Source organism: Orcinus orca, chromosome 6 (genome assembly GCF_937001465.1).
Source record: "Orcinus orca chromosome 6, mOrcOrc1.1, whole genome shotgun sequence".
In the NCBI taxonomy this organism is placed as follows: domain Eukaryota; kingdom Metazoa; phylum Chordata; class Mammalia; order Artiodactyla; family Delphinidae; genus Orcinus; species Orcinus orca.
Window position 1 is genome coordinate 81,964,322 of NC_064564.1, and position 25,107 is coordinate 81,989,428.

The 25,107-nt window shown below is 41.2% G+C and overlaps 3 protein-coding genes across 5 annotated transcripts in view; 1 reads left to right on the forward strand and 2 right to left on the reverse strand.

Annotated features, from left to right (window-relative positions):
• TLE1 (TLE family member 1, transcriptional corepressor) overlaps positions 1-25,107 on the reverse strand; it is a 511,226-nt gene that overhangs the window by 108,831 nt on the left and 377,288 nt on the right. The window lies entirely within an intron of this gene.
• The window catches only part of LOC101281028 (spermatogenesis-associated protein 31D4), a 218,275-nt gene that overhangs the window by 18,654 nt on the left and 174,514 nt on the right, over positions 1-25,107 (forward strand). For both annotated transcript variants that reach the window (XR_004476586.2, XM_033404785.2), the window contains exon 2: positions 17,831-17,922. The gene's annotated coding sequence lies outside the window, so the exon portion shown is untranslated. The remainder of the gene's footprint in view (positions 1-17,830; positions 17,923-25,107) is intronic.
• LOC125964881 (polycomb group RING finger protein 5-like) lies at positions 7,191-13,539 on the reverse strand. 2 transcript variants are annotated; one of them, XM_049711669.1, is made up of 2 exons: positions 12,440-13,539; positions 7,191-8,928 (listed from the first exon to the last, which is right to left on the reverse strand). In XM_049711669.1, the coding sequence occupies exon 1, from the start codon at positions 13,281-13,283 to the stop codon at positions 12,513-12,515; it is 771 nt and encodes a 256-aa protein (XP_049567626.1). In that variant the 5' UTR covers positions 13,284-13,539; the 3' UTR covers positions 7,191-8,928; positions 12,440-12,512. The 2 variants fall into 2 exon arrangements, with proteins under 2 accessions (XP_049567626.1, XP_049567625.1); XM_049711668.1 differs by having other exon boundaries at positions 12,300-13,539.

Here is a 25,107-nt window from a genome sequence, read left to right on the forward strand (position 1 = left end):
TATTTTCCATAACAAATGCATACACATTACTTTTAAAAACAACCAAACCCACCAACAAAAGTTTATTTTGAAAACACCTAGGCTCAGTTTTGACGTTCAGGAAGGATTTTCCTGAAAAGCACAGATGGAGTCCTCTCTAGCAGTTGTACTGTCAGCTCTTCACCTGAAGCTGGGTCTGGTAAGCTTGGTGGTGGTTGTTGTTATTATTCTATTGTCTTTGAAATGCTCACTGGCTTTCGGCAACCTTGTGCTCATCACCATTGCCAAGAAGTTTATGGAAGTGTGAGCCAGTGAGAGTTTACCCATTCTAAGTTTTGAAAAAGTTCTATTTCTTCATAGTTAGAGATGTACACTTTAATAAAGATAACCATACAAACGTATACTATCAACTCCAGACCTGGCGGTGCTATTAGTTTAAACAGCATGAATCCCTGTGCTATACTTCAGTTGTTCAAACGTCCTTATGAAAACAGTTATGAAAAAGTTGCCATTCATACAGGTACGTGGGCAGTCTTATTTTTTTGTTCTTTACATCGGCAGTCTTAAACATCAATAAGTTGGCTGTTTTCCCCTGAGCTGGAGAACAGCGGCCGATTCACACTTTGGAAGTCAGGCCAGCAAATCTAGAGAAGGCGAATACAGAGTTGCGAACCTGTGAGTGCTTTTATTCCCTTCACAGACTTCCAGAGCAAAATGGATTGCTTTGCAATTGTGAAGGGGAAAGAAGAAAAGAAGGAAAGAATGTGTTGGCCTTGTCTGCCTGCGGTTTGAGTAGAGGGGATTTTTTTTTTCTTTTTTTGGACGAAGAGTGGGATCTTAATGGGCGCTCCTAGTCGGCCGAGGCAGCCTCTGAAAGCTCCTCTTTGTCAGAGGAGTCCAAGATAGAAGGAGCCATTGTTTCCCAGTCTGAAGTTATCACTCTTCCCTTTATCCTTTCTTTTGGACCTTTTAGTGTTTGCTTTATCAGAATATTTTAATCCCTACTGTGGTGACTGGTGTAATTTATCTCATTAAGCCTCTCCTATTTTCTTCTGTTTACATGACCAATATCATTATGTTTTATGGGGCTTATACCAACAAGCCACTCCTTTGTCCCATTGTTTCAGCTCAAGGCCAAAAATCAACAAACGGAGTTTTATCTTTCCAATCTTGGACCTCACCTACTTGTCATTCAGTTTGTACAGGTTGCATGAAGAGCATGTTCCTTTGAAAACAAAGCAAGGATTCATTTTTATGACCTAAAACCAAACAATTACCTTTCTCAAAAGGTCCTGGTCATCTCTTATAGACTGGCAGAGACTCGCCTTATGAGGTGGAAAAAAAGCAGATACTTTCCTTGTGGGTTGAAAGCCCAAAGTCCCCTAGCAATAACGCCCTGCTTCCTAACTAGTGTATCTTCCATAGTGTATGGAATATCCTAGAAGCAGAGAACCTGAGCACTGGAAGGCACCTGGTGAGGTTATCTCATCCAAACCCCTGCCCTTCAGCAAGGCCACACCCAGGCCAGACTGAGCCAGACCAGAGGCGAATCAGTCGCTTTTAAAGGTCTATGAAGGAGAGCCTTCACTCAACCAGTCACAAATATCATGTCAGAAAATTCCTTCTCTAAAAAAACAGCCCAATAAAAGCTTTGTCATTTCCTCAGTCACTCTTTTTCTTTTCCAGATCGAAAATAACAGGGTACCATCCTCAGGGAATCAACAACAGTTTAATGAGCAGTAACTTCCTACAAGGCAGTGGTTCTCAGATGTTAGTGCACATCAGAACTGCCTGGAGGCTTATTAAAAACACACATTGCTGGACCCCACCCCCTAGAGCTTCTGATTCCTGAGATGGAGCAAAGCTGGAGAATTTGCATTTCTAGCAAGTTCCCAGGTGATGCTGATGCTGTCAGACCAGGGATCCCACTTTGAGAACTGCTGATCCTAGGAACTCGAAAGGAGAAATATGAGGATAATTAAGAGGCAGAAACGAGTGGAGTAACAGCAAGTTAAACAAGTTAACCTCTACATAGAAAATGGTAAATGCCTATCAGATAAGTTCTTTGCTGTCAGACAGAGGCCAGTGGGGGAAGGCTGACCACAAGCGGTAATTTAGGATGTTAGCCATTAACACAGGGACCTGCGGGAGCACAGCTGAGGAGCGCGGTGTTCTGGGTAGGTGGGGAAGAGGCCAGGAAGGCTACCTGCAGAACTGGAGGCCTGAGGAGTAATTGCTGGGTTGACTTTTAAAGAAGGGAAGGTATCCAGGCAAAGGTCAGGGCTAGGCATGTGCTCTTCCAGCGGAAGGAACTGTATGGAATTAAAGAGGAGTCGTGGAGTTTTTACGGAAGAGCAAGTCATCCAATTTTCTCAGAGGGGAGAGTGGCAAACGAGGTTGTGATGACAGAACTGCAGAGGTAGGCAGGGGCTAGATCACGAAGGAACGTCAGAGCTGGTTTAAGGAGTCTGGCAATATTCTAAAGGCCATTATTTGGCATATAATATAAAGAAAAATTTAATAAGACTCCATGAACATCAGAGATGAAAAGAGAATACACAGCTATCCCCAATCCTTGTATTTCCTTCTCTGTAACTAGGACATCTCTACCGGGTTTACTCTGGTTTGCAGCTGATGTCGAGGCCTTGCTAAGTTTCTAGCCTAAGTGTGGACAAAATTCCCTTTCCTTTTAGTTTAGTTGAGAGCTTTTGGAGTTTCATAAAGGGAAATTTGTAAAGACACTAGGCAAACATATATGAAGCCAAAGTGAATAGAGAGAATACAGAAGTTGGGTCTAGAGATAAACAGATGCTTCTAGCTCCAGCTTTCACTAGCTATACAGCCTTGAGCATGTTACTTAACTTCCTGTGCCATAGTTTCTGTATTTAAATAGAGACCTGATTCCCTAACAAGATCCATAAGATCTTATGTGTTCTGGCCCCTACCTGCCTTTTCAGCCTCATCTTATGTCCACTGATCTTATTCTTCTATTTATTTATTTTTGGCTACATTGGGTTTTTGGTGGTGCACGCAGGCTTTCTCTAGTTGCAGCGAGCAGGGGCTACTCTTTGTTGCGGTGTGCGGACTTCTCATTGCAGTGGCTTCTCTTGTTGCGGAGCACGGGCTGTAGGCGCACGGGCTCAGTAGTTGTGGCACAGGGGCTTAGCTGCTCCATGGCGTGTGGGATCTTCCCAGACCAGGGATCGAACCCTTGTCCCCTGCATTGGCAGGCAGATTCTTAACTACTGTACCACCAGGGAAATTCCTGATCTTACTCTTTCTGCTCCATCTGCATAAATCTTCTTCAAGCTCGTGTTTGTCATGCTCCCTTCTACCACAGGGCCTTTGCACATACTGTGTCCTCTGTCTGCAATAGTCTTGCCTCCCTCTTCAGTAATTACTAGATTTAGATATAAGGCCCACCCCCTCTAGGAAATCTTTGATCTCTCTGAATAGGTAAAATCCCTCCATAGGCTTTTTTACTATGAGGAACTTATATGATAGCACTTAATATTGTTATTTGTGTAACTGTTTGCTTAATGTTTCTCTTCTCCTAAACCAGGGGTCAGCAAACTATCTCCATCTTTGGCCTGCAGCCTGTTTTTGTAAATGAAGTTTTATTGAAAAGCAGCCATGCCCACTTATTTCGATATGATCTGTGGCCACTTTTGTACTACAGTGGCAGAGCTGAGTAGTTAGAGCAGACTTTATGGCTTGAAAAGCCTAAATATTACTCTGGCCCTTTACAGAAAAAAAGCTGCCAGTTCCTGTACTTGACTATAGTCTCCATGAGAGCACGTACAAAGTCTATTTTTGCTTACTCACATATCTTCAGCATCTAGCCCAGTGTCTGCTACATGGAAGATGCACAATAAATGAATAAACAAACGAACAATAAATGCAAGGAGATTTCTTTAAATGTCTCTTTTACTAGAGTGTTGAAAGGGTTAAATAAGATAATATATGTTAAGAACCCAGCAGTATAGTGCCTGAAACATAGCAGATGGTTAATAAATGTTGGTAGTTATTACTATTCTCAATCTTTCCTTAGTGCATTTTAGTCTTCTCTCTGGGTCTGGACCTAAGCTGTCCCCTTGGCCCTGGGCTGAGTTGCATTCCTGTCCTTCACCTATCCTACATTCTCTTGCCCTCTGGCCTTTGCATGTCTATTTCTGACTCTAGGATTCTTTTCTTGGTCTCAGATTCTTAGGAATGTCTTCTCCACTCTTCCTAGAGATTTCCTTCTAGGATGTTCAGTCTATTTGAAGCATATTATTCTCAAACCTTGTCGTAGCCTTAGGGTGACCCTCCTTTAACCTATCCCATGGCTTGGCTCCATGAGGGTCATCTAAGTGATGGCGGTTTCGTCTTATTTTATGGCCACCTCTTTCAGGGACAGCAGACAATTTCTTCTCTTCTGGTTCGGCAGGAGAAGCTGTAGGATTGGAGGAGAGCTCCTAATAAGAGAGCAATGAACAGAGGCTCGGGAACTGAACCTGTGTGGCTTTAAGGCAGAAGGGATCGAAGCGCAGCCCAGAGGCTGTTCAGCCTGGACACAGGCCCAGCTGGCGCAGAACCTAAAAGAAGGGGGTTTAGTAAAACCAGGGGTCAGCTAACTGTAACCTACAGGCCAAATCCAGGCTGTCTCCCATTTTTCTGTCCCTTTCATGCTAAGAATGTTTTTTGCCTTTTTAAATGGTTGGGGGAAAAATCAAAAGAAGAATATTTTGTGATACATAAAAAGTATATGAAAGGGCTTCCCTGGTGGCGCAGTGGTTGGGAGTCCGCCTGCCGATGCAGGGGACGCGGGTTCGTGCCCCGGTCCGGGAAGATCCCATACGCCGGCGGAGCGGCTGGGCCCGTGAGCCATGGCCTCTGAGCCTGCGCGTCCGGAGCCTGTGCTCCACAACGAGAGAAGCCACAGCAGTGAGAGGCCCGCGTACCACAAAAAAAAACACAAAAAAAAAACTGTATGAAACTCAAATTTCAGTGTCCATAATAAAGTCATACTGGAACACAGCTGTGCTCATTCATTTACATGTGTGGCTGCTTTCACGTCACAACAGCAGAGTAGTTGGCATCAGAGACCATAAAGCTGAAGATGTTTACTGATAGGCCCTTTAGAGAAAAGGTTTGCCAACCTCTGAGTTATACGAGTAGCCTGAGCTGTGGACAGTGACTTTGACCTGAGCTCGTGAGAGCCTCTTTTGAGCTCAGTGTTGCATGGCCTCTGCAAACCCCACCAGATCCCAGCCCAGGGTGCAGCCCAGGGTGAGGTAGGGAGAGAATGGGTTAATTAGGTGGGTTAATGAGAGGAATCATTCTTGAAGGAGGTGGGAAGGGATGAGATGAGAGAACACAACAGTCTGGTTCAAATGCTGGTTTCGCCACTTAGAGCAGCGGGAGCTTGAGCCAGTGTCTTACCTTCTCTAAGCAGCGGTTCCCATATTTTAAAATGTGAATAATTATCCTCTCACATATACAGTGACATGGTGAACACCAAATGAGCTAATGCGTGCAACAAAGCCTGGGGTGTGGTAGACACTCAATAAATATTCACTACTATTACTATGTGCGGATGGAGTACACCAGTGGAAGAGTTGGCTTTGGGGAGGAAAAAGCCATCTCAGTGCATCCCGTGGAACAGTGTAAAAAAGTAGACATTGGAGACACACAGACCTGGGTTCGATTCTGCCTCCGCTAGTGTACGCATCACTGTTGTATGACCCTAAGAAAGCTGATTAACTTCTCTGAGCCTCAGTACCCCGCCCCCGGCTACCCCTCCTTATGTAACTCAGATGTCAAGTGGGACCTTCCTACTCTTTGATTTAGGAAACATTTCCTTATGGAACCACCTGCCACTATCTCAAGTAAAACACATGGGGCTCCTGCTTCACCCTGTGCCAACAAGGCCATTCAGAAAATTCTCTTTCAACAAGCATTTCACGAATTGAGTAAATTTACTGGAGATTTGAAGAGCTATACTTCTGAGCGTGGGATCATATTGTGCCCCACACAGTCTTTTTCTAAACCTCCTCCCCTCCTCTTGCTTCTACCTCCCTTCTTTCTGAGTGCAGAGCCCACAATACACACACCCCTTTCTCCACCCATTTCCCTATACACCCCGTTGTAGCCAAAAGAGGCTGGTCAAGACATTTCCCCACAAAGATGGTTCTGTCCCCAAGAGGAATCCTCCTACCAGCTGCTAAAAGGATAAATTTCCTCTATCCCCTAACAAGCAAAATAGGGATAATTATGACTACCTCACAAAGTGTTTGGGGGAATTAAATGAGGTAATGTGTCTGCCAGCTTCTGGCATGAAAAAGGCATCCCCTCCCCTCTTGATTCTTACTTTGAGATTTGAAGGAACAAAAAGAGAAGCTGGGAGATATTTTGACATAGGGGCGAGGGTTGATAAAGCAGCCAGGAAGGTCATCTCCTTGACCATCACCCTCCAGTGAAGTAGAAGAGATTATTTGCCAGGAGAAACTGGGAGAGGTGGAGGGACTTGGGGCGGAAGCCAGACAAGTCTGGTTTGTCTTGGAGTCCATCCAAAAGGGTTTAGTTACTAAAACAGCAGTTCCTCTACATAAATCCTTCAGGTTCTTGAAAAATATTATTAACTCACTCCTGCATCATAAATAATCCTAATTTTATTAATTTTGCCTCTCAGGCTGAGGCATAGCTCCTGCACAGCCCCCTCTCCTGAGCATACAGCTGAAGGGGCAAGGTCCCCAGGCAGAGGGCAGTACCTGCGCCCTGGGCTGAATGGTGTTACGTGGGCTGCAATTTATTTATTTATTTTTTTTTTTATGCAATCAAAATTTTAATAACAAAGATACTATTTTTAACATGGTCAAATATACTTGGCTAAGTCCAGATCTTAAAAAACAAAAGTGTCTAGCCCAACAGTACAACCATACAGCTTTGTACAGAACATTCCATAGATCAACAGAAAATACAGTTGAGCACAAAAATAAAAAATATTTAAAGAGAATCTCTAAGCAGCATTTTATTTCTGCAAAACAGACATATAGTACTGATTAAATATCTACAAGTGCTTTTCCTTTATAAAAATACATATATTCTTAATAGACTAAGTCATTAACAATGACCTGGTAATCTTTCACTTCAATTTGAATGATTTATAAGCTAAATCTTACAACCACAAAAAGGTTTTTATTTGTATTAAGATGTTACCACTTTTGACCAAAAAAAAAAAAAACTTAAAATATTTTATATTTCAAAGGAAAATTAGCAACATAACTGTACAGTATAGTCTATGATGGTTTTATTTAGTGTGAGGGCTACTCTATTAAAAACTGGTGCTTGCTGTTGTGCTGCCAGATGCAGGAACACAGCACAACACTGGTGCTCCCCCCACAAGCTCTTGCCGACCACAGCTTCATAAGGACACTTGGGCCCCCATCCCCACTCAAAAAAATACAGCGAAAGAAAACCAACCCCAAACAACGTTAGGCTGATCCCGTTCCATTTCGAATGTGCAGAACTCCTGCTCTGCTGGACTGATGTGAAGTCCACGGATACATAATCTATTCACTATCTCTGCACTGCCCAGAAATATTTAATCTTCAGTTTTTACTAGATTAGTTTCTTATTCCATGAAGCTCTGAACGATGGAAGAAAACTGGACCCAGTATTTAATATGTTTCACTTGATTCTAGATTTAAAGGTAATTAAAATTAAAAAGCATTTCTGAATAATGACTCAAGTTTTGAATCCTAGAGAAAGGGGCATAACAAGTATTCGGACACATTCTAATGAGCATTTAAAATAATTTATTTTTGTTTAATTTTGTAACTTTCTGAAAAGGAAGTGCTCGAGCATTTTAATTCTATTTGAAAATATAGTAAGGATAGCAAATAAACACACTACTTGTGAAAACTACATTACATTAGGAAGAGAATCACTTTTAAATTATTTGGGAAAATGCCACTGTTTTAAGAAAAAACTATGAAAACCCTGTAATGTATATTTGAGTACATTTTAATGAACTTTCAATCTGAACTTTTTTCAACAAAATACTATTGAACTAGGTATATCAAGTAAATCCAGAATTAGTTGGTTATTTTGTGCTTTCAAAGGGTTTGAGTTTCTAGTATATTTAATATTTTTCAATTTTTATAAACCAGATCTGGCAGACATGTTATATTCCTTACTGTAGGGATAGGTATATATCTTAAAATAATAGCATTTCATGTTTCTAACCCAGAAAATTAAAGTTATGGCAAACTCACTCATTTTTGTAATTCCCACAACCAATATCTGTATCTCACTGGTATAAAGCTCAGCCTGCTGGAAAATTCCTTATGGTAAACCAGAGTATATAATGGAGTGCATCCATCTTTATCCGATCCAATGCGGTTTACCAGGTGGCCTGTCAGGAAGACTTCATAATGTGAGCTTTACTTGAGGTGGCCCACAGCATGGGCTCCCCAAAAGATCGGTGTGAGGACAGGGCTTAACCTGGTGTATATGCTCTTCATCTGGGGCTTATCTTGCCGAATTTGGCTGTATGGCTAGATTCTAAAAACAAAGTCATTGCTGAGAAACAAGACAAAGAGTTACTTTAAAAAAAACCACAGGCCTTTAGGAAAATTCTGCTTTTGAATACAGAAAATGCATTTACTTATGTGAATCCAACAGAATGCACTATTTTCTATTACAAGTAAGCATGTCCGCACTTTTACCAAAGTCTGTCTTTAATAAAATTTCTCACATTACTAAGAACCCAGGAACTAAATAAGTATAATTTTAGTCTGTATCGCCTCCATGGAATAAAAAGCTTCTCAAATTAGAATTTAAAATCTCAATTTCAATTTTCTTTTCAAAGTATGTATTTCTCCCACTTTTCATCCAGAGGGAGGCTATTTGTTGTGTTAATCTCTTTTTCACCTTTGAGGATTTCCTAAGATCTGTCAGATGGTGCTGGAAAAACAAGAAACATAGCTGAAAGGAAGTATGTTCTGATTATTGCAAGAAAAACCTGCATTTGATTGATCTTACCATGAAAATTAAGTTTAAAGCCTTTCTTTGGTGATATTTTAGCAATTACTCAAGGTTATTGCCTAATTATATAAAAAGTAACTTGCAGTCTAAAAATTTCCAACCTCCAAACAGTTAAACTGTCTCTCTAACATGGTTACTAACAGTAAAATGTCTTTGGTGATAACTATTTTCTTATGAAAATCTTTCAAAAAGAGATTATTCTAACTTACAAGAGCCTATTTAGATACAAAACCATTGATAAGAGACAGGGACAGAAAACGCAAAATTTATGCAGTAAATCTACAACAGAAACGCACTTTAGCAATGAGGCACTTTCTCTTAAATAGTTCAGTAAAGCTAAACAGTTCACAATGTTATATAACATACTTTTTTTCCCTTAAAGAATCATTTTAAGTTACACATAGTTGAGCAAACTCATTACATTTATAAAATGTGGCATATTAATATGGGACAGATTTTTAATGAATAAAGAAAAATACTTTTCTAAAAGTAGTTAAAAGACATCACCCCAAGGTATCTGGACCTCAGACTGAATGACCTAATACTACCTCATCAGTGAATCTTTTAGTTTATTTGTTTTTATACTTAAAAGTATTCTGTTAATCTGGAGAAAGGGCCATATTTGGATTTTTCTATTAACTAATGTGATTACTTCCGTTAAAGTGATATCTATAAATAAAGCACAGGCCTTCCTTAGATCCAAGGTTCCTTGACCCTTGTACATCTATGATATCAAAAGCAGAGAAAACAGATTACAAAATCCTTTATGGAAGTAAAGTTCTTTCAGTTTGTCCCTTAAGAAACAAGAGATTAAAGAAAAACTTAATTTAGTTTTATTCTCCAATTTTGCAGATTCAGATGATTATTCCTATAGGCTATTTGTATAAGGAGTTTATCTTATTAGCACCCCAAGTTTGTAAAACTAACCACCTGTATATTTTCGCCTGTAAATTTTTCTATACCTCGTTTCTTACAAATTCCACAACCTGACTCGGGATAATTAACTAGGGATTAGTGTATTACCAGACATGAAAGTAGTCCCATACTTAGAAAACCATAGTTGAATACATATGAAGAAGTCTGTGGTTCTAATAGTAATACCACATTATTCAGGACCATCATAAAACGTGTACCTTTCCCCATATAACTGATGCCCTTCTTTATGCAAGGTTTTCACATGTTTTGGCACATATTCCATTGCATTTCAATAAAAGTGTTAATATATTAACATTAAATAAAGGAATTTTATATAAAAGTATTCTCAATTCCATAATTGCTTCCTATATATTTCCTTGGAAAACAGTGACACTACATAAGATGAGGCAACAAGCCAAATTTAATGAGATCATGTATATAAAACTCATTTAAGGCTGCAAGTTTTGTCTGGGGACCCAAAAACATCCAGGTCTCATTGGTGGTTTTTAAAATGCACTCTCAATTTATTTTGAGTTAATTAAAATCAGCTTCCATAAGTAATCACTGACCTAGATGTGACAAGTTTACAAGAAATCTAAAAATTTCTTAGGGATGTCAGGGAACTGCATTTGACAGCGTAGCAAAATAATTTCTGTAGCTGGGGAGTAAATTCAGTTTCTGGTTTAGGGTAACGGTCTGTGCCAACCATTTTTAAAGAGTTAACAAAAATCTGCCTTTTAAATTCTCTTTGTGAGCCCCTCCAAGCACAAACACAGTCTAACAAAGTGAAATTTTAAAAGTATTGCCATAACCTTTTTCACAAGTCAGGCCAAAAACAACAGAAAACTTTAGACTTTTTGACTTAAAACAAAGGTATAAGGAAAAGATAATTATGACGTTTCAGCCTTTTATATTGTGAAATGCATCAAGATTTAGCTGTATTTTGTATGTGTTTCTTGGTCGTACACTGTTTTATTTCTAAGAAGCATTTTGAGATTCAGAAGGCATTACCTTGTGATACATTTTACTGGAAAATGTAGCACATCTACTATGTATACAGTATAAAAACTATGTGTGTAACACACAGATTGTGCTCATGTCAGATTTCTAGAACAAATATTTCTTCCTAACTTTCAAGATTATTTCCTAAGTATTTCAGAGGTTAAATTTGAAACTGAGGAAATAGGCCTAAGTTTCAAAGCAATTAGTAAAACTTAATTTCCAAAGAAGTTTATGAAAAATAATGTAAATGTTAAGAGGTTTAAAATGAAGTTCTTCATATAATTTAAGGTGACAAGACTTTTTTTGACTTGCAGACTCATCTCAAAATGAGTGGAAGACTTAAAAAAAAATGCAAAATCAAGGACATTATCATAGCTCTGACCTTAAAGAACTTATGTATAAAACAATATAATCCCATTTCCCCCTGATTACTACAGGATCTAAAATGAAATATCCTCAAACCATTAATTCTGGTTAGCATATTTATCTATTACACTGCATTTTGTCTATTTTATACGTATGGTTTGGAAATGTGACAGGTTACTAACAGTTTTAATCTACAATTGCTTTGAGATTTTTGAAATCCATAAATTAGCTAATGTTACCTGCTCTAAAAATCCTAATACTTAAATCATCATAACCTTCTGCATGCCACAGTGACACACACCTAAGGCCAACTGAAAAAGGGAAACAATGTACTTCATTAGGTAAGAGCCACAGTATAACAATGCACACATAAAGTGGGCTACACGATGGCGATGGCGTTTCATGAGGCAGCACCCGCTCGTCATAAGGCATTATGAAGGATTAACATCACTTACACATTAATTTTGTTAGAAGTAAATGTGACCAGCTGCCAACATTTCAAATGGCTGTGAATCTCACTTCAGCTCTCCAGGAAGTCACATACGTTTTCTGGAGGGTGAACAGGCCCTCCCTGTGCGACTGGTAGACTACACAGACAGATGACTCAAAATGCCTACAATTATATGTGCTCTAATGTAAAGAACAATTGGAATTCTTCCCCAAAGGACTTGCACACTCAAGAGTGAACTATTTTGCACACAAAAAGCTTACTGAGAACAGGACAGTGGCTCAAGGACCACTTTTCTAAATATATTTCCCATACAAAATAATTTCAAGATATAATAATTATTAGTTCCTTGTACAGTACTCTACTTAAACAAGAATTAATCAAATAGTAAGTATGTGAAAACTGCAACACCACAAAGATTGAGCCATATTACTAGTGTAATCAAACATTAGAACAATCTTGGAACAGGCAAGCAAAATATTCAGAAGGCTGGATCGTGGCTGCACACCTAACTGATTTCAACCATGACTTGTATTGTACACTGTGAGACAGCAGATACCTTATGCAGATGGTTCAGTAGCAGAATGGCACTTGGTTTGCTCTTAATAGAAACAACAAAAATGCAACTGACAATTTAGAGACAGACAATGGCCTTATTCGCATGCTGAAAATCTGGTTGTGTCCCTCCAGTCCACACACCGTTCACTGTGCAGTCTGTCGATGAGTAAACACGTAGTGCAGGATTCATTCAGTGGGATCTAGGCCCCGTGGTCTAACCAAAATCAATTCTTGGTCGATACTGCAATACCATGGGGTATGACTGATACAAAGGGCCATCCTGAGGGCAGACTTGCGAAGCTGAGCAGTTCAGACACCGAAAGTTTTCGCCTCTTAGCCGCCATCTTGTCATGTAGATGAACTCCATAGTATGATCCTTCCCCATAATTTCACCATTGCACAGCACATCCAACTCATAAGAACTTGGAAGTTTTAGTTTTAAACTTAGAAATTTTTTAATCGTTCCCACAGTTACACGTGTAGAACACCGAATGAATTTCTTCATTAAACCCTTTACTACATTGTCCCCTGATTGTCCATTATTTCGTAAACAATCTAGACATATAGCAATTTGTGGGTCACTTCTGTGATAGTCTTTATCATCTTGATTTTCATCACCTTCTTCATCTACTTTAGGTTTGTCAGCTTTTGAAGTATCATCTTGTCCATTTTCTTGAGGCTTGTTTTTCTTCCAAAATTCAGACTCATGCTCAAGTTCTTGTTCTCGTAGTCCAGGGACCAACTTAAATATAATTTCCTCTAATGTGTTATCCAACCTCAACATTTCTAACGGGTTTGTCTCATGAACCTGGTTGCCACACCTTGGACAATCATTGCTGTCTTCAAAGTGCTGGACAATACAAGTCTTACAGAAGGTATGGAGGCATTCCGTCACTGTAGTTGGCTTGATCAGATACCCTTTACAGATATAGCAAGTGATGTAAGGATTGAAGTCTTTCACCAAGTGTTTCCTCTGGGTAGCCATTCGTGGTTAGCTAGGACTGGCTCTAGTAGTTCAGGCAAACAGGGGTATTAAGTGGATGAAAGTCTGATCCCAGGAGCTGCTGTGGAGTTCCCAACTGGATGTCCTGAGGCATGAGAACTAACATCCAGACTTCTCATGAGATCGCTGGTCATCACTCCTTTTGGTGGTTCTGCTTTCCCATATCTTGCTCTCGGGAGGCCACGAGCCGGGCGGGCCGCGCGGGGCGCGTGGTGCGCGAGCGCGCGCGCGTGGGGCGGTAGGTCGGCTGCAATTTAAACTGTCATTCCCTGATGTTTTCCAAGCCCTTTCAGAGTGGGCTCTTCTTAATAATCTTTCCTTAGGTGTAGGACTCAGAATGAGTGGTTTATTGGCAAGGTTCTGCGTGCAGAGGCATGGGAATTCTGTTACTTGTCTACTTGGCCTTGTTTGATGTCCTGTTTGCATTAGTATTCTTTTTCTTTCTTTCTTTTTTTTTTTTAACCGCAGAAGTTTTTGGTTTTTTTACTCCTTCCGAAAGAGCTGATAGATGGCTCTCTTCCATTTTGCTTTGGGCCAAGGATGTTTCTACCCAATGTTGTGAAAACAAATGGTCCTGATTAGTCAATGCCAAGTTGTATCCTCTACCCTAAGAGGCCCTTGCTCTCCTCTCTAACTGCCCCCACCCACCTCCCTCCCTCCATCCTTCCCTCCCTCCCTCTCTCTCTCTCCCTCTTTTTTTTTCTTTTTTAACTGAGATTTCTCATAGTTTTCTTTCCAAAGCAAAGCTAAGTGGAAGGGTTAGCAACACCTGTTTCTTTATATGGTGTTGTTTGGGGCTTAAGAAAAAAAAAAAAAAACCTAGGAGTTTAGGAAACAAGTGTTCAGTTCCTGTTAGTCCACTGTGTGTCTTCTGAAAGAGGCTTTATTAAATGTTTTGGTTTTATGACTTACTGTTTTCCCCAAATGTAAAAATAATTTGTGTTTGTGTGTAAAACATGGAGACACCAAAAAATATAAAGAAATGTAAATAAAAACCATGTACTGAGTTCTTCCCCTGTCGGAAACCCCACTGTTAACATCTTTTTTTTTTTTTTTTAATTTATTTTTGGCTGCGTTGGGTCTTCATTGCTGCACACGGGCTTTCTTTAGTTGTGGTGAGCGGGGGCTACTCTTTGTTGCGGTGCATGGGCTTCTCACTGCAGTGGCTTCTCGTTGTAGGGCACGGGCTCTAGGCACGCAGGCTTCAGTAGTTGTGGCACTCGGGCTCAGTAGTTGTGGCACGTGGGCTCTAGAGCACAGGCTCAGTAGTTGCGGCGCATGGGTTTAGTTGCTCCGCGGCATGTGGGATCCTCCCGGACCAGGGCTCGAACCTGTGTCCCCTGCATTGGCACACGGATTCCTAACCACTGCGCCACCAGGGAAGCCCTGTTAACATCTTGATGCATTTCCCTAGACTTTTTTCTCTGCAAATGGGCGTACATAGTTACCAAATGAGATCCTATTGTGCACACAGTTTTTTGGTTTTTTTATTTTACTTTATTTTATTTTATTTTTTAACATCTTCATTGGAGTATAATTGCTTTACAATGGTGTGTTAGTTTCTGCTGTATAACAAAGTGAATCAGCTATACATATACATACATCCCCATATCTCCTCCCTCTTGCGTCTCCCTCCCACCCTCCCTCTCCCACCACCCCCCTCCCACCCCTCTAGGTAGTCACAAAGCACCGAGTTGATCTCCCTGTACTATGCGGCTGCTTCCCACTAGCTATTTTACATTTGGTAGTGTATATATGTCCATGCCACTCTGTCACTTCGTCCCAGCTTACCCTTCCCCCTCCCTGTGTCCTCAAGTCCATTCTCTAGTAGATCTGCGTCTTTATCCTGTCCTGCCCCTAGGTTCTTCAGAACCTTTTTTTTTTTTAGATTCCATATATATGTGTTAGCATATGGTATTTGTTTTGCTGTTTCTGACTTACTTCACTCTGTATGACAGTCTCTAGGTCCAACCACCTCACTACAAATAATTCAATTTCATTTCTTTTTATGGCTGAGTAATATTCCATTGTATATATGTGCCACATCTTCTTCTTTTTTTTTTTTTTTTTGCAGTACGCAGGCCTCTCACTGTTGTGGCCTCTCCCGTTGCGGAGCACAGGCTCCGGACGCGCAGGCTCAGTGGCCATGGCTCACGGGCCCAGCTGCTCCATAGCATGTGGGATCTTCCCAGACCAGGGCATGAACCCGTGTCCCCTGCATCGGCAGGCAGACTCTCAACCACTGCGCCACCAGGGAAGCCCCACATCTTCTTTATCCATTCATCTGTTGATGGACACTTAGGTTGCTTCCATGTCCTGCCTATTGTAAATAGAGCTGCAATGAACATTGTGGTACATGTCTCTTTTTGAATTATGGTTTTCTCAGGGTATATGCCCAGTAGTGGGATTGCTGGGTCGTATGGTAGTTCTATTTTTAGTTTTTTGAGGAACCTCCAAACTGTTCTCCATAGTGGCTGTATCAATTTACATTCCTACCAACAGTGCAAGAGGGTTCCCTTTTCTCCACACCTTCTCCAGGATTTATTGTTTGTAGATTTTTTGATGATGGCCATTTTGACTGGAGTGAGGTGATACCTCATTGTAGTTTTGATTTGCATTTCTCTAATGATTAGTGATTTTGAGCATCCTTTCATGTGTTTGTTGGCAATCTATATGTCTTCTCTGGAGAAATGTCTGTTTAGGTCTTCTGCGCATTTTTGGATTGAGTTGTTTCTTTTTTTGATATTGAGCTGCATGAGCTGCTTGTATATTTTGGAGATTAATCCTTTATCAGTTGCTTCATTTGCAAGTATTTTCTCCTATTCTCAGGGTTGTCTTTTTTTCTTGTTTATGGTTTCCTTTGCTGTGCAAAAGCTTTGAAGTTTCATTAGGTCTCATTTGTTTATTTTTGTTTTTATTTCCATTTCTCTAGGAGGTGGGTCAAAAAGGATCTTGCTGTGATTTATGTCCTAGAGTGTTCTGCCTATGTTTTCCTCTAAGAGTTTTATAGTGTCTGGCCTTACATTTAGGTCTTTAATCCATTTTGAGTTTATTTTTGTGTATGGTGTTAGGGAGTGTTCTAATTTCATTCTTTTACATGTAGCTATCCAGTTTTCCCAGCACCACTTATTGAAGAGGCTGTCTTTTCTCCATTGTATATTCGTGCCTCCTTTATCAAAGATAAGGTGACCATATGTGTGTGGGTTCATCTCTGGGCTTTCTCTCCTGTTCCGTTGATCTATATTTCTGTTTTTGTGCCAGTACCGTACTGTCTTGATTACTGTAGCTTTGTAGTATAGTCTGAAGTCAGGGAGCCTGATTTCTCCAGGTTCGTTTTTCTTTCTCAAGATTGCTTTGGCTATTCGGGGTCTTTTGTGTTTCCATACAAATTGGTGCACACAGTTTTGAAGCCTGCTTTTCTGCTTAACATTTATTTCATGAGCATTTCCTCATCATAAAAATTCATCAAAAGCACCCCTCTTAATGGCTATGTAGTACTTGAAGTATTTGATGTCCCTAACCTAATCATTCTCAGATTGTTCCACATGTAGCCTGTGTCCAGTTTTCCACCATATAAATAATGCTGCAGTGAGCTTGTTTGTACTTTGTCCTTGTGTATCTAAAAATTCCCATGGAAAGTATTCCTAGAAGTAGGATTACTGGCAAAATAGAATCCTGGAACTTCACATTAGTCTTTACTGACTTCAGTCAACCCAAGGTGTTTCCCGTTGGATCACATAACAAAGTTTTTAGTAACTAAAATAGCAAAAGGACTAGCTGATGTTTGCATATTGCTGGTTTCATGGTATGCAGCTTGGAGACAATATAATATAATGATGTTGGGTCATAATTATGATTTGGAGATATTCCAAGGTGATAATAGCTAACATTTACTGGGTGGTTAATACATGCTAGGCTCTGTTTCGAGTGTTTTACAGGTACTAGCTCATTTAATCTCACCACAAGTCTAAGAAGTAATTAGTATTATTATCCCCATTTTATAGATGGGAAAGCTGAGGCAAGAGAGGGGTCAAACTACAAGGTAAGTGGCTGAGCCAAGATTGAAACCCAAGCATTTTGGCTTGGAATCCATGCCCTTAAAGCACTTGATGACCCTGCCTGGAAGTAACCAGGTGGGCAAGATTCTTCACCCCCGACATGCCACGGCTGCAGTGCAGCAGGAAGGGGGATGGTGAATCCACTGCTCACTGCCGAGTTGCAGCCCTCCTTCCCCCAGCTCTCATTGCCCCCTTCCCTAGCTGTGCACCCGCCTGGGTAAGGACAGGAGAGAAACCAAGCTGCAAAAAGCACCCAGTTCTGTATCTGAAGGGGAAGAGGAAAATATATCAAGGTGGTCTCAGGAAGCTGCTTATTCGGGAAGGGAGGGAAGAAATAAATGAAAAAACACTGCTTCAGGGTCTTGGTTTTTTTGTTTTGTTTTCATTTTTGGTTTTGACAATCATTAGAGCATTAGACTTGCCTAATTAGAAGCAATGTTTCCCTTACGTTTTTCACCAATTTCATTTCAGTGGGTTCCTGGCTCATCTGTTGATGCAGTGCCAGAAGTGAGCTGCAGAACAGGAGTTACTGGGGATGACAGTGACCGTGAGTCCTGAAGGAGGTAACTAATCATTTTTGGTCCTGTCCACTGCTGAGCGCATTGGTTACAAATGACCTCTAGCCAACTGTTCAACGTGGATGGTTCTAAAGGCACCTTGTTGGAGAGAGCGCTGCATGGGATTGGAGTTCTGATTAATGGCCATTTTCTTTTGTCCCACCTCCTTGTGTTTCCTTAAAATAATACTGGTGTTACAAAAGACTACACAGGGTGTTTCTGTTTAGGTAAAGTTGACTGGTGCCGGGGTGAAACAAAACATAACACAACCACTGCAGCAAAACACAAACACAGAGCAAATCCATCCTGCTTCACCTCCCCCTGGCCAGGTTCCACATAAGGAAACCCAGCCAGAGGAGTTCCCTCGGTTCGCACTGGCTCAGGACAGAAATGTATAAAACTTTGAACAGCAGTGACCCAGGGAAGAAATGAATCACAGAACCTTTCAGGGATGTGGCCAGCCTAGAACTCCTCCCACGGGTGTAGGTCTCTGCAGTGGGGGACCTGGAACAGCCAGAAATATACCTTCAGTGTTTCCTCTGCCTGGATCGGGCACATAGAGGCATTCAACCAATGTATGCTTAATTGCAGTGGGTTCTGTTGGAGTGAATGGAATAGTAAAAGGCAGAGGTAGACATGCTTTTTCCTTTTATTTTAGTCTAAGAGCACTAATAATAATAGTAGTAATAATAATAGTTAACACTGTTTCCTGTGGGCCAGGCCCTGTTCCAAGCAGTCTCTCCTTCCCTCAGGGGCAACCTCTATCCTTATCTATAATACCATAGGTTAGTTGGCAAAGGGAGATGTTTAATAGGGGGGAAATTATCAATGTTCATCAAGAGTCCTCAGTTTCCCTGACTGCCTCTGTGATCTCTAATCGGCCCAGTTGCTCAGAGGCCCTAACAGCTAAAAGGTAGTAAAGTAAGGAGTCAAGTTCACATTACAAATTGGGCCTCAAAAAATAAAAATGAAATAAAAAAGGTTCATTATTGAGTTCAGCCTCCTTGAGGTCACATCAACCTAATCCACTTCTTTGTTGTGGAGATCCAGAAGCACCCTTTCAGATCATGTGGATGGGATGGGAGTGGGGAGGAGGCTGTATCCACCTACCTAAGCAGGTCTGTAAACAAACGACAAGCAAATTAAAGGGGAGTCCATGGTAGAGTTTTATGTACAGCTAAAAACATCCAAAATGCCTTCTAAAACTCAAGAATTATATAAGGTCTGCTGTTATGCGTAGAAGCCTCTGCGCCCCCCTTCTAAGAATTCTCCCAGGAGGTTGGGGGTTGGGAGTAGCAACCATGTTGGTAACATGTGGTCCTTCCCCTTGTTGACTGAGGGGGCTGGAAGCAGACACCGGACTCAAGGCCAGCCAATTAGATCCTCTCTCCCAGGAATTTATCACTGCAATGAAAGGATGCTAGTTAGCGTGGGCTGGTCTCTTAAACCAAGGACATACAACTCAAGAGCTGTGGTACTGCCCCATAGGCAGCAGAAGCACAGAACACCTGACTGCAGGGAGAAGGAAGCAGATGTGCAGGGAGACAGATGAGGGCCCGGAAGTAAGAGACTGGAGAAGAGGACAGGAGGAGAAAAAGAGACAGCACTGGAGCAAAGTAGCTGATTGGCCTCTGCTGGTTTTCTAATTTAGTTCCTATTCAAACCATCCTGAGACCCAGCTGCACCTCTTCTTCTGGGGCACCATTGGCTACTCTTGAACCTTTATACTATAACCTCTACTGTTGTGATAATGCTAACTTGAGGGGCTTCTGTTACTTGCTGTTCCGGCTACAATGGCTGTGTAACAAAAACCACCCCAAAACTGAGTGGCTTAAAATAAGACCACTTATTTTGCTTAAAAATCTGCACTCTGAGCAAGGCTTAGCATGGACAGCTTGATTCCACTACAACTTGGTTTCAGCTGGGGTAGTTTGAAGGCCAGGAGCTGAAATTGTCTAAAGCCTTACGTATGCCTGGCCTGGGAAGACTCAAGCAGCTGGGGATTGGAAGAGCTGGAGCTATGTGGAAATCTCTCTGTCCATCTATGGTTTCTTTATCATGGTGGCTTCAAGGTAGATGGATTTTCCCCTGGAGGCTCAGGGCTCCAAAGGTACAGTTCTCAGGGAGAGAGGGCCAGGTGGAAGCCATATCATCTTTTATGACCTAGCTTCCAAAGTCATGCGGTGTTATTTCCACTTCATCCTATTTGTGGAGGAAGTTACAGAGATCCACCCAGCCTCAAAGGGCCACTGCCTCTCAATGAAGGAATGTTACCATCACATCGTGAAAAGAACATGTGATGTATATTAATGCGGACATCTTTAGAAAATAGAATCAGTCATACTTGTAAAAGAACCTTGATTAACATATAGAATAATCCCAAAAGCTCAAAAAGGTATCAGAGTTCCCATAAGATTATCAGCGTTGTGATGGAAAATATGCTGGTTTCTGCATACAGTGAGAATTCTTTCTTTTTCTTCTGAATTAGTGAACATCGAATTTATCCATAGGTGGTCTCACTGGGTTCTGCCCAGGAAACAGTATTTTAAAGTTGACTTGTCTCCCTGATTCTGGAACCATCTTGTCCTTAATTTTGCCATATAATTAGATGTGGATTAAGTAAAAATCCCTTGTTGTTTGTAGCAGAAAGTTTCTCGGCATCTTATTTTCAAATGTCATTTGCAAGTATATCCTTTCTTGCTTGGTGAATGAGCTTTTTTCTCAAACTGGACTCTGCTCATACTTTTAATAAATAATCAGGTTTTCAGGGTCCAAAATACTCGAGAGCTGTAAAGTATGCACTGCTGAAAGATGTGTTAACTCCTTCGGACCTCCAAGGTGCTATTTCAAATGTTACTGCTTCATATCCCATAATAGAAGCTTGAACCTTATCGATGGCCTTTCTTTGTGTGTGTAGAGGGTGAAGGCTAGGAAAGGAAGAGTCGGTGACCTGGAACGGGGAGTTGAATTAACTCTTTCAGCAAGGCTTAAAAGAAAAGATTTTAGTCTTTTATAAACTCTAAAAGATACTGAAGTTTCCAGAATAGATCAGTACCTAAGATAGTGTTATTAGATGCAGTAATTACTGGAATGATAAAATCCTTGTTGATGCTAGCTGAAAATAGGTATGTTCTATGCTTACTTTATAACAGCACTTCCAGTACTGTCCTAGAATGAAGTTAACTATAAAAATATGCACATCCTGATTACATATAGGAAACTTCAAATTGTCATCTTTTTTATTATTAATAAAGTTTACTCAGGTGTGTACACAATTCTTCAATTTATGGGTTCAGCCTGTTGTTTGATATGTGGAATAGAAAGGTAACACCATTGATGGCAAGTTTTCAAAATTCTACCTATAATAAGTGAATATGCATGAATATAGGGTTAGCCTGAATAATAGGTATATTTTGGATTTTGTACAACTAGTGGTCTGGTAAATATTTAACAACCAGCTTAACCAAGGCTGGGAGTAGGAGGGTCTTGACTTACAGCATTTCCCGATTTCTGTGATGTAAATATTTCCACCATAGCTGATTTCATGCTACCAACGTGGCATCACCGAATGCAGAATTGGGAGGAGACATGTTCAGTGGGCTCTTCTGAGCTGTATGAGCCAGTCCTGCACACCACTGGTTACAATTATGGGAAAGCCAGTTGGATGACTCCTGGATAAACCTTGTTATAATACTACGGGGATAATAAGAACTTACTGTATAGCACAGGGAACTCTACTCAATACTCTGTAATGACATATATGGGAAAAGACTCTAAAAAGTGGATATATGTCTGTGTATAACTGATTCACTTTGCTGTACAGCAGAAACTAACGCAACATTGTACATCAACTATACTCCAATAAAAATTAATTTTAAAAAATACTAGGGGGAGGGGCTTCCCTGGTGGGGCAGTGGTTAAGTATCCACCTGCCAATGCAGGGGACATGGGTTCGAGCCCAGGTCCAAGAAGATCCCACATGCTGCGGAGCAACTAAGCCTGTGTGCCACAACTACTGAGCCTGTGCTCTAGAGCCCGTGCGCCACAACTACTGAGCCTGCGCTTTAGAGCCCGCGCACCCCAACTACTGAAGCCCGTGTGCCTAGAGCCCATGCTCCTCAACAAAAGAAGCCACTGCTATGAGAAGCCCATGCATCACAACGAAGAGTAGCCCCCACTCGCCACAACTAGAGAAAGCCTACGCGTAGCAATGAAGACCCAACACAGTCAAAAATAAAATAAATAAATAAATTTTTAAAAAACTAGGGGGAAAAAAAGACAAATTTTAGGTGGCAAGATCTGCAGCAGAGACATTTAATGCCCATTGACTCTCCATTTACTCTCCCACATTTCTCACTGACCAGTGGACTGGGAACAGAGATGGAAGCATTTAAAAGTTGGTATGCAACCAGCAGCCCTCTCTTCCCTTGCCACTGCACCACTCCAATAAAGGAGGTCACATGTTACCAGTGGTGCAGATACAAGGTGGGAGGACCTGTATCAACATGGTTCCATGAATGTCTGTGTGGAGCTCAACCCCCTTACACCAACACTGGATGTGTACCATGCTTCGGTGAGCGACTGATGCCCAGCAAGCCATCCCATACAGAATGGCTTAAGACAACACTTTATTGTTTTATCTCCCATTTCTGTGTGTTGGTTAGGCTCCACTGGGCATTTCTTCTGCTTTTCTCACTTAGGGTCTCATGTGGTTGTAGTCAAAATGGTGGCTGGGGCTGGAGACCTTGGAAAGCTTGACTGAGGATGGGCTCTTTGCTGAGGTCTGGCACCTAAGTGCTCCTCCACGTGGAGTCTCATTCTCCAGCCGTCTGCGTGTGGCCTCTCTTTGGCAGTGGGATGGTCAGACTTCTTATGTCATGAGTAACTTCAAATGCAGAGGCTGTCAAGATTTCCTAAGGCTTCTGCTCCATTTTCTTGGTTAAAGTGAGTCATGGGATCAGCGCGAGACAGACTGGGAGGTGACTAGACAAGGGTGTGACTACCAGGAGGTAAGAGTCATGGGAGCCCGCTTTGGAGACTAGCTACCACATACCACAAGTAAGGATTAAGCCTTTGTTATGTTAAGCCACTTAGATTTCAGGGTTAATTTGTTCCCTTGGCAAAACCTAATCTGACTTGTCCAGAAATTGGTACTGTATTAGTGAAGATAAGGTAGACGGTGCTGCAAAAATAAACCCCTAAATCTTAGCAGCTTAACACATGGGCCTCTGGGCGTCTTCTGGCTCTCTAGGACTGTTGCTTTCCAATGATGACTCAGGGGTCTTGGTTACCAAAGTGATGACTCGGGCCACTTGCATTTTGTTGGTGCACCATCTGGAACATGTGGCTCCCAGCTCACCTGGGCAGGAGGAAAGAGGACAAGGGGAACTCATGGCTCTTAAGTACCTATTGGCCAGAACTAGTCATATGCCTCTTGCCCCAACTATAAAGAGGCTGGAAAATTTGGGGGAGCACATGGATATTTGGTGATTAATAAATATCTCTGTCATAAAGTTATATGGAGCTCTTTGCCTCTTTCATTTTTCCTCCCTTCTCACCTCACCCTCTATAAAAAATTTAAGAAAAAGAGAGAGTTGGGGGCAGGAGAGGGAGATAGGAAGGAAGGAGGAAACAGCAAGGGCGGGAGGGAAAGAAGGAAGCAGGGAGGGAGGGGTGGAAGGAAGGAAGAATACCAGAAGGAATTTACAGGATGCAAATACAACCATTAAACTATTAACAAAACTATTAACAATTACTACTAAACAAAATCTATTAAAAAATAACTAATAGCAAAGGCTTTCACTGTGTTTTTAGCCGTTTTTTTTTTTCCTTTTAATCAGCAATGATAAGGAAACTAAACCAGATTAAGTGCTATCTTATTGGAGATACAAAGGCAAACAAGGGGAAAGAAGTGATTGAAGAGCACTTCAGAAAGCTCAGTACATTCAAATCAGTAGGGCCTGATTACTCACATCCAACGGCACTTAAGGAATTGGCAACTGTAATTGCAGGACCACCAGCCTTTATTTTAGAAAAGGAAGGTTGGACAGGAGAAGGTCCTGACAAGTAGAATCTGCAGATGGAGTATCTTTGGTTGTTTTTTTTTTTTTAACAGAGAAAAGCACAACTGTAGTAATTATAGACTATTCAGCTTATCTTGGATACCTGGGAAGATACAAGAACAAATCATCAAACAATCAATTTGCAACCATCTAAAAGAGCACAAGGTACTGGGTAGTAATCAACATGATTTTGTGAAGTACAAATTATGCCAGACCAATTGAATTTTACCAAGAGAGGATGATGAGCCTGATGGAAGAGGGGAAAGCAGTACCTACAGTTGGACTTCAGTAAGGTTTTTTCGTTTTCTTTTCTTTTTTTATTCCATCCCCTGACGTTTTCAGCATCAACTCTCCAAGAGGATGCTACCTAGATCAACAATTGGGTGGGCACGACTCTGGATGAGGCACTCAGAGTGATAAAAACAAGCATTCTGCTCCAGGTTTATTAGTAATAGTTATTGTTATTTTAATCAGTTGATGTGGACAAAGAAGATGACAGTGGTAAAGAAGATGCTGAGATACAAATAACATTCTCTACTACAGAGGGGACGTATGAGAGAAAAGAGGAGATATAAAAACCAATCTAAGAAATCCAGCAGCTAAATAATATGGGATCCAGGAAAGGAGAACAGAGAAAATGGCAAAAGGGAAATTACTAGAGAAATTATATAAGCAAATTTCCCAGGAAAGGACATACATGTTTACATTAAAAGAGCCCACTGAGGGCTTCCCTGGTGGCGCAGTGGTTGAGAGTCTGCCTGCCGATGCAGGGAACACGGGTTCGTGCCCCGGTTTGGGAAGATCCCACATGCCGCAGAGTGGCTAGTCCCGTGAGCCATGGCTGCTGAGCCTGCACGTCCGGAGCCTGTGCTCCGCAATGGGAGAGGCCACAACAGTGAGAGACCCACGTACTGGAAAAAAAAAAAAAAGAGCCCACTGAGGGCCAAGTACAGTAGATGGGGAAAATAAGCCACTTGGATACAGCATTGTAAAAATTTAGAACTCTAAGAATAAATAAAATTTCTAAAAGTTTCCAGAGGGAAAAATTAGGCCACCTACAGAGAAATGAAAATTGAGCAGCCAAGTTCTCATTAGCATCTCTGGCTGCTAGAAGATAATAGAGTGGTCC

Bases quoted from the DNA above. Each gene is read 5' to 3' on its own strand.
- LOC125964881 (XM_049711669.1), bottom strand. From the start codon at position 13,283: ATGGCTACCCAGAGGAAACACTTGGTGAAAGACTTCAATCCTTACATC.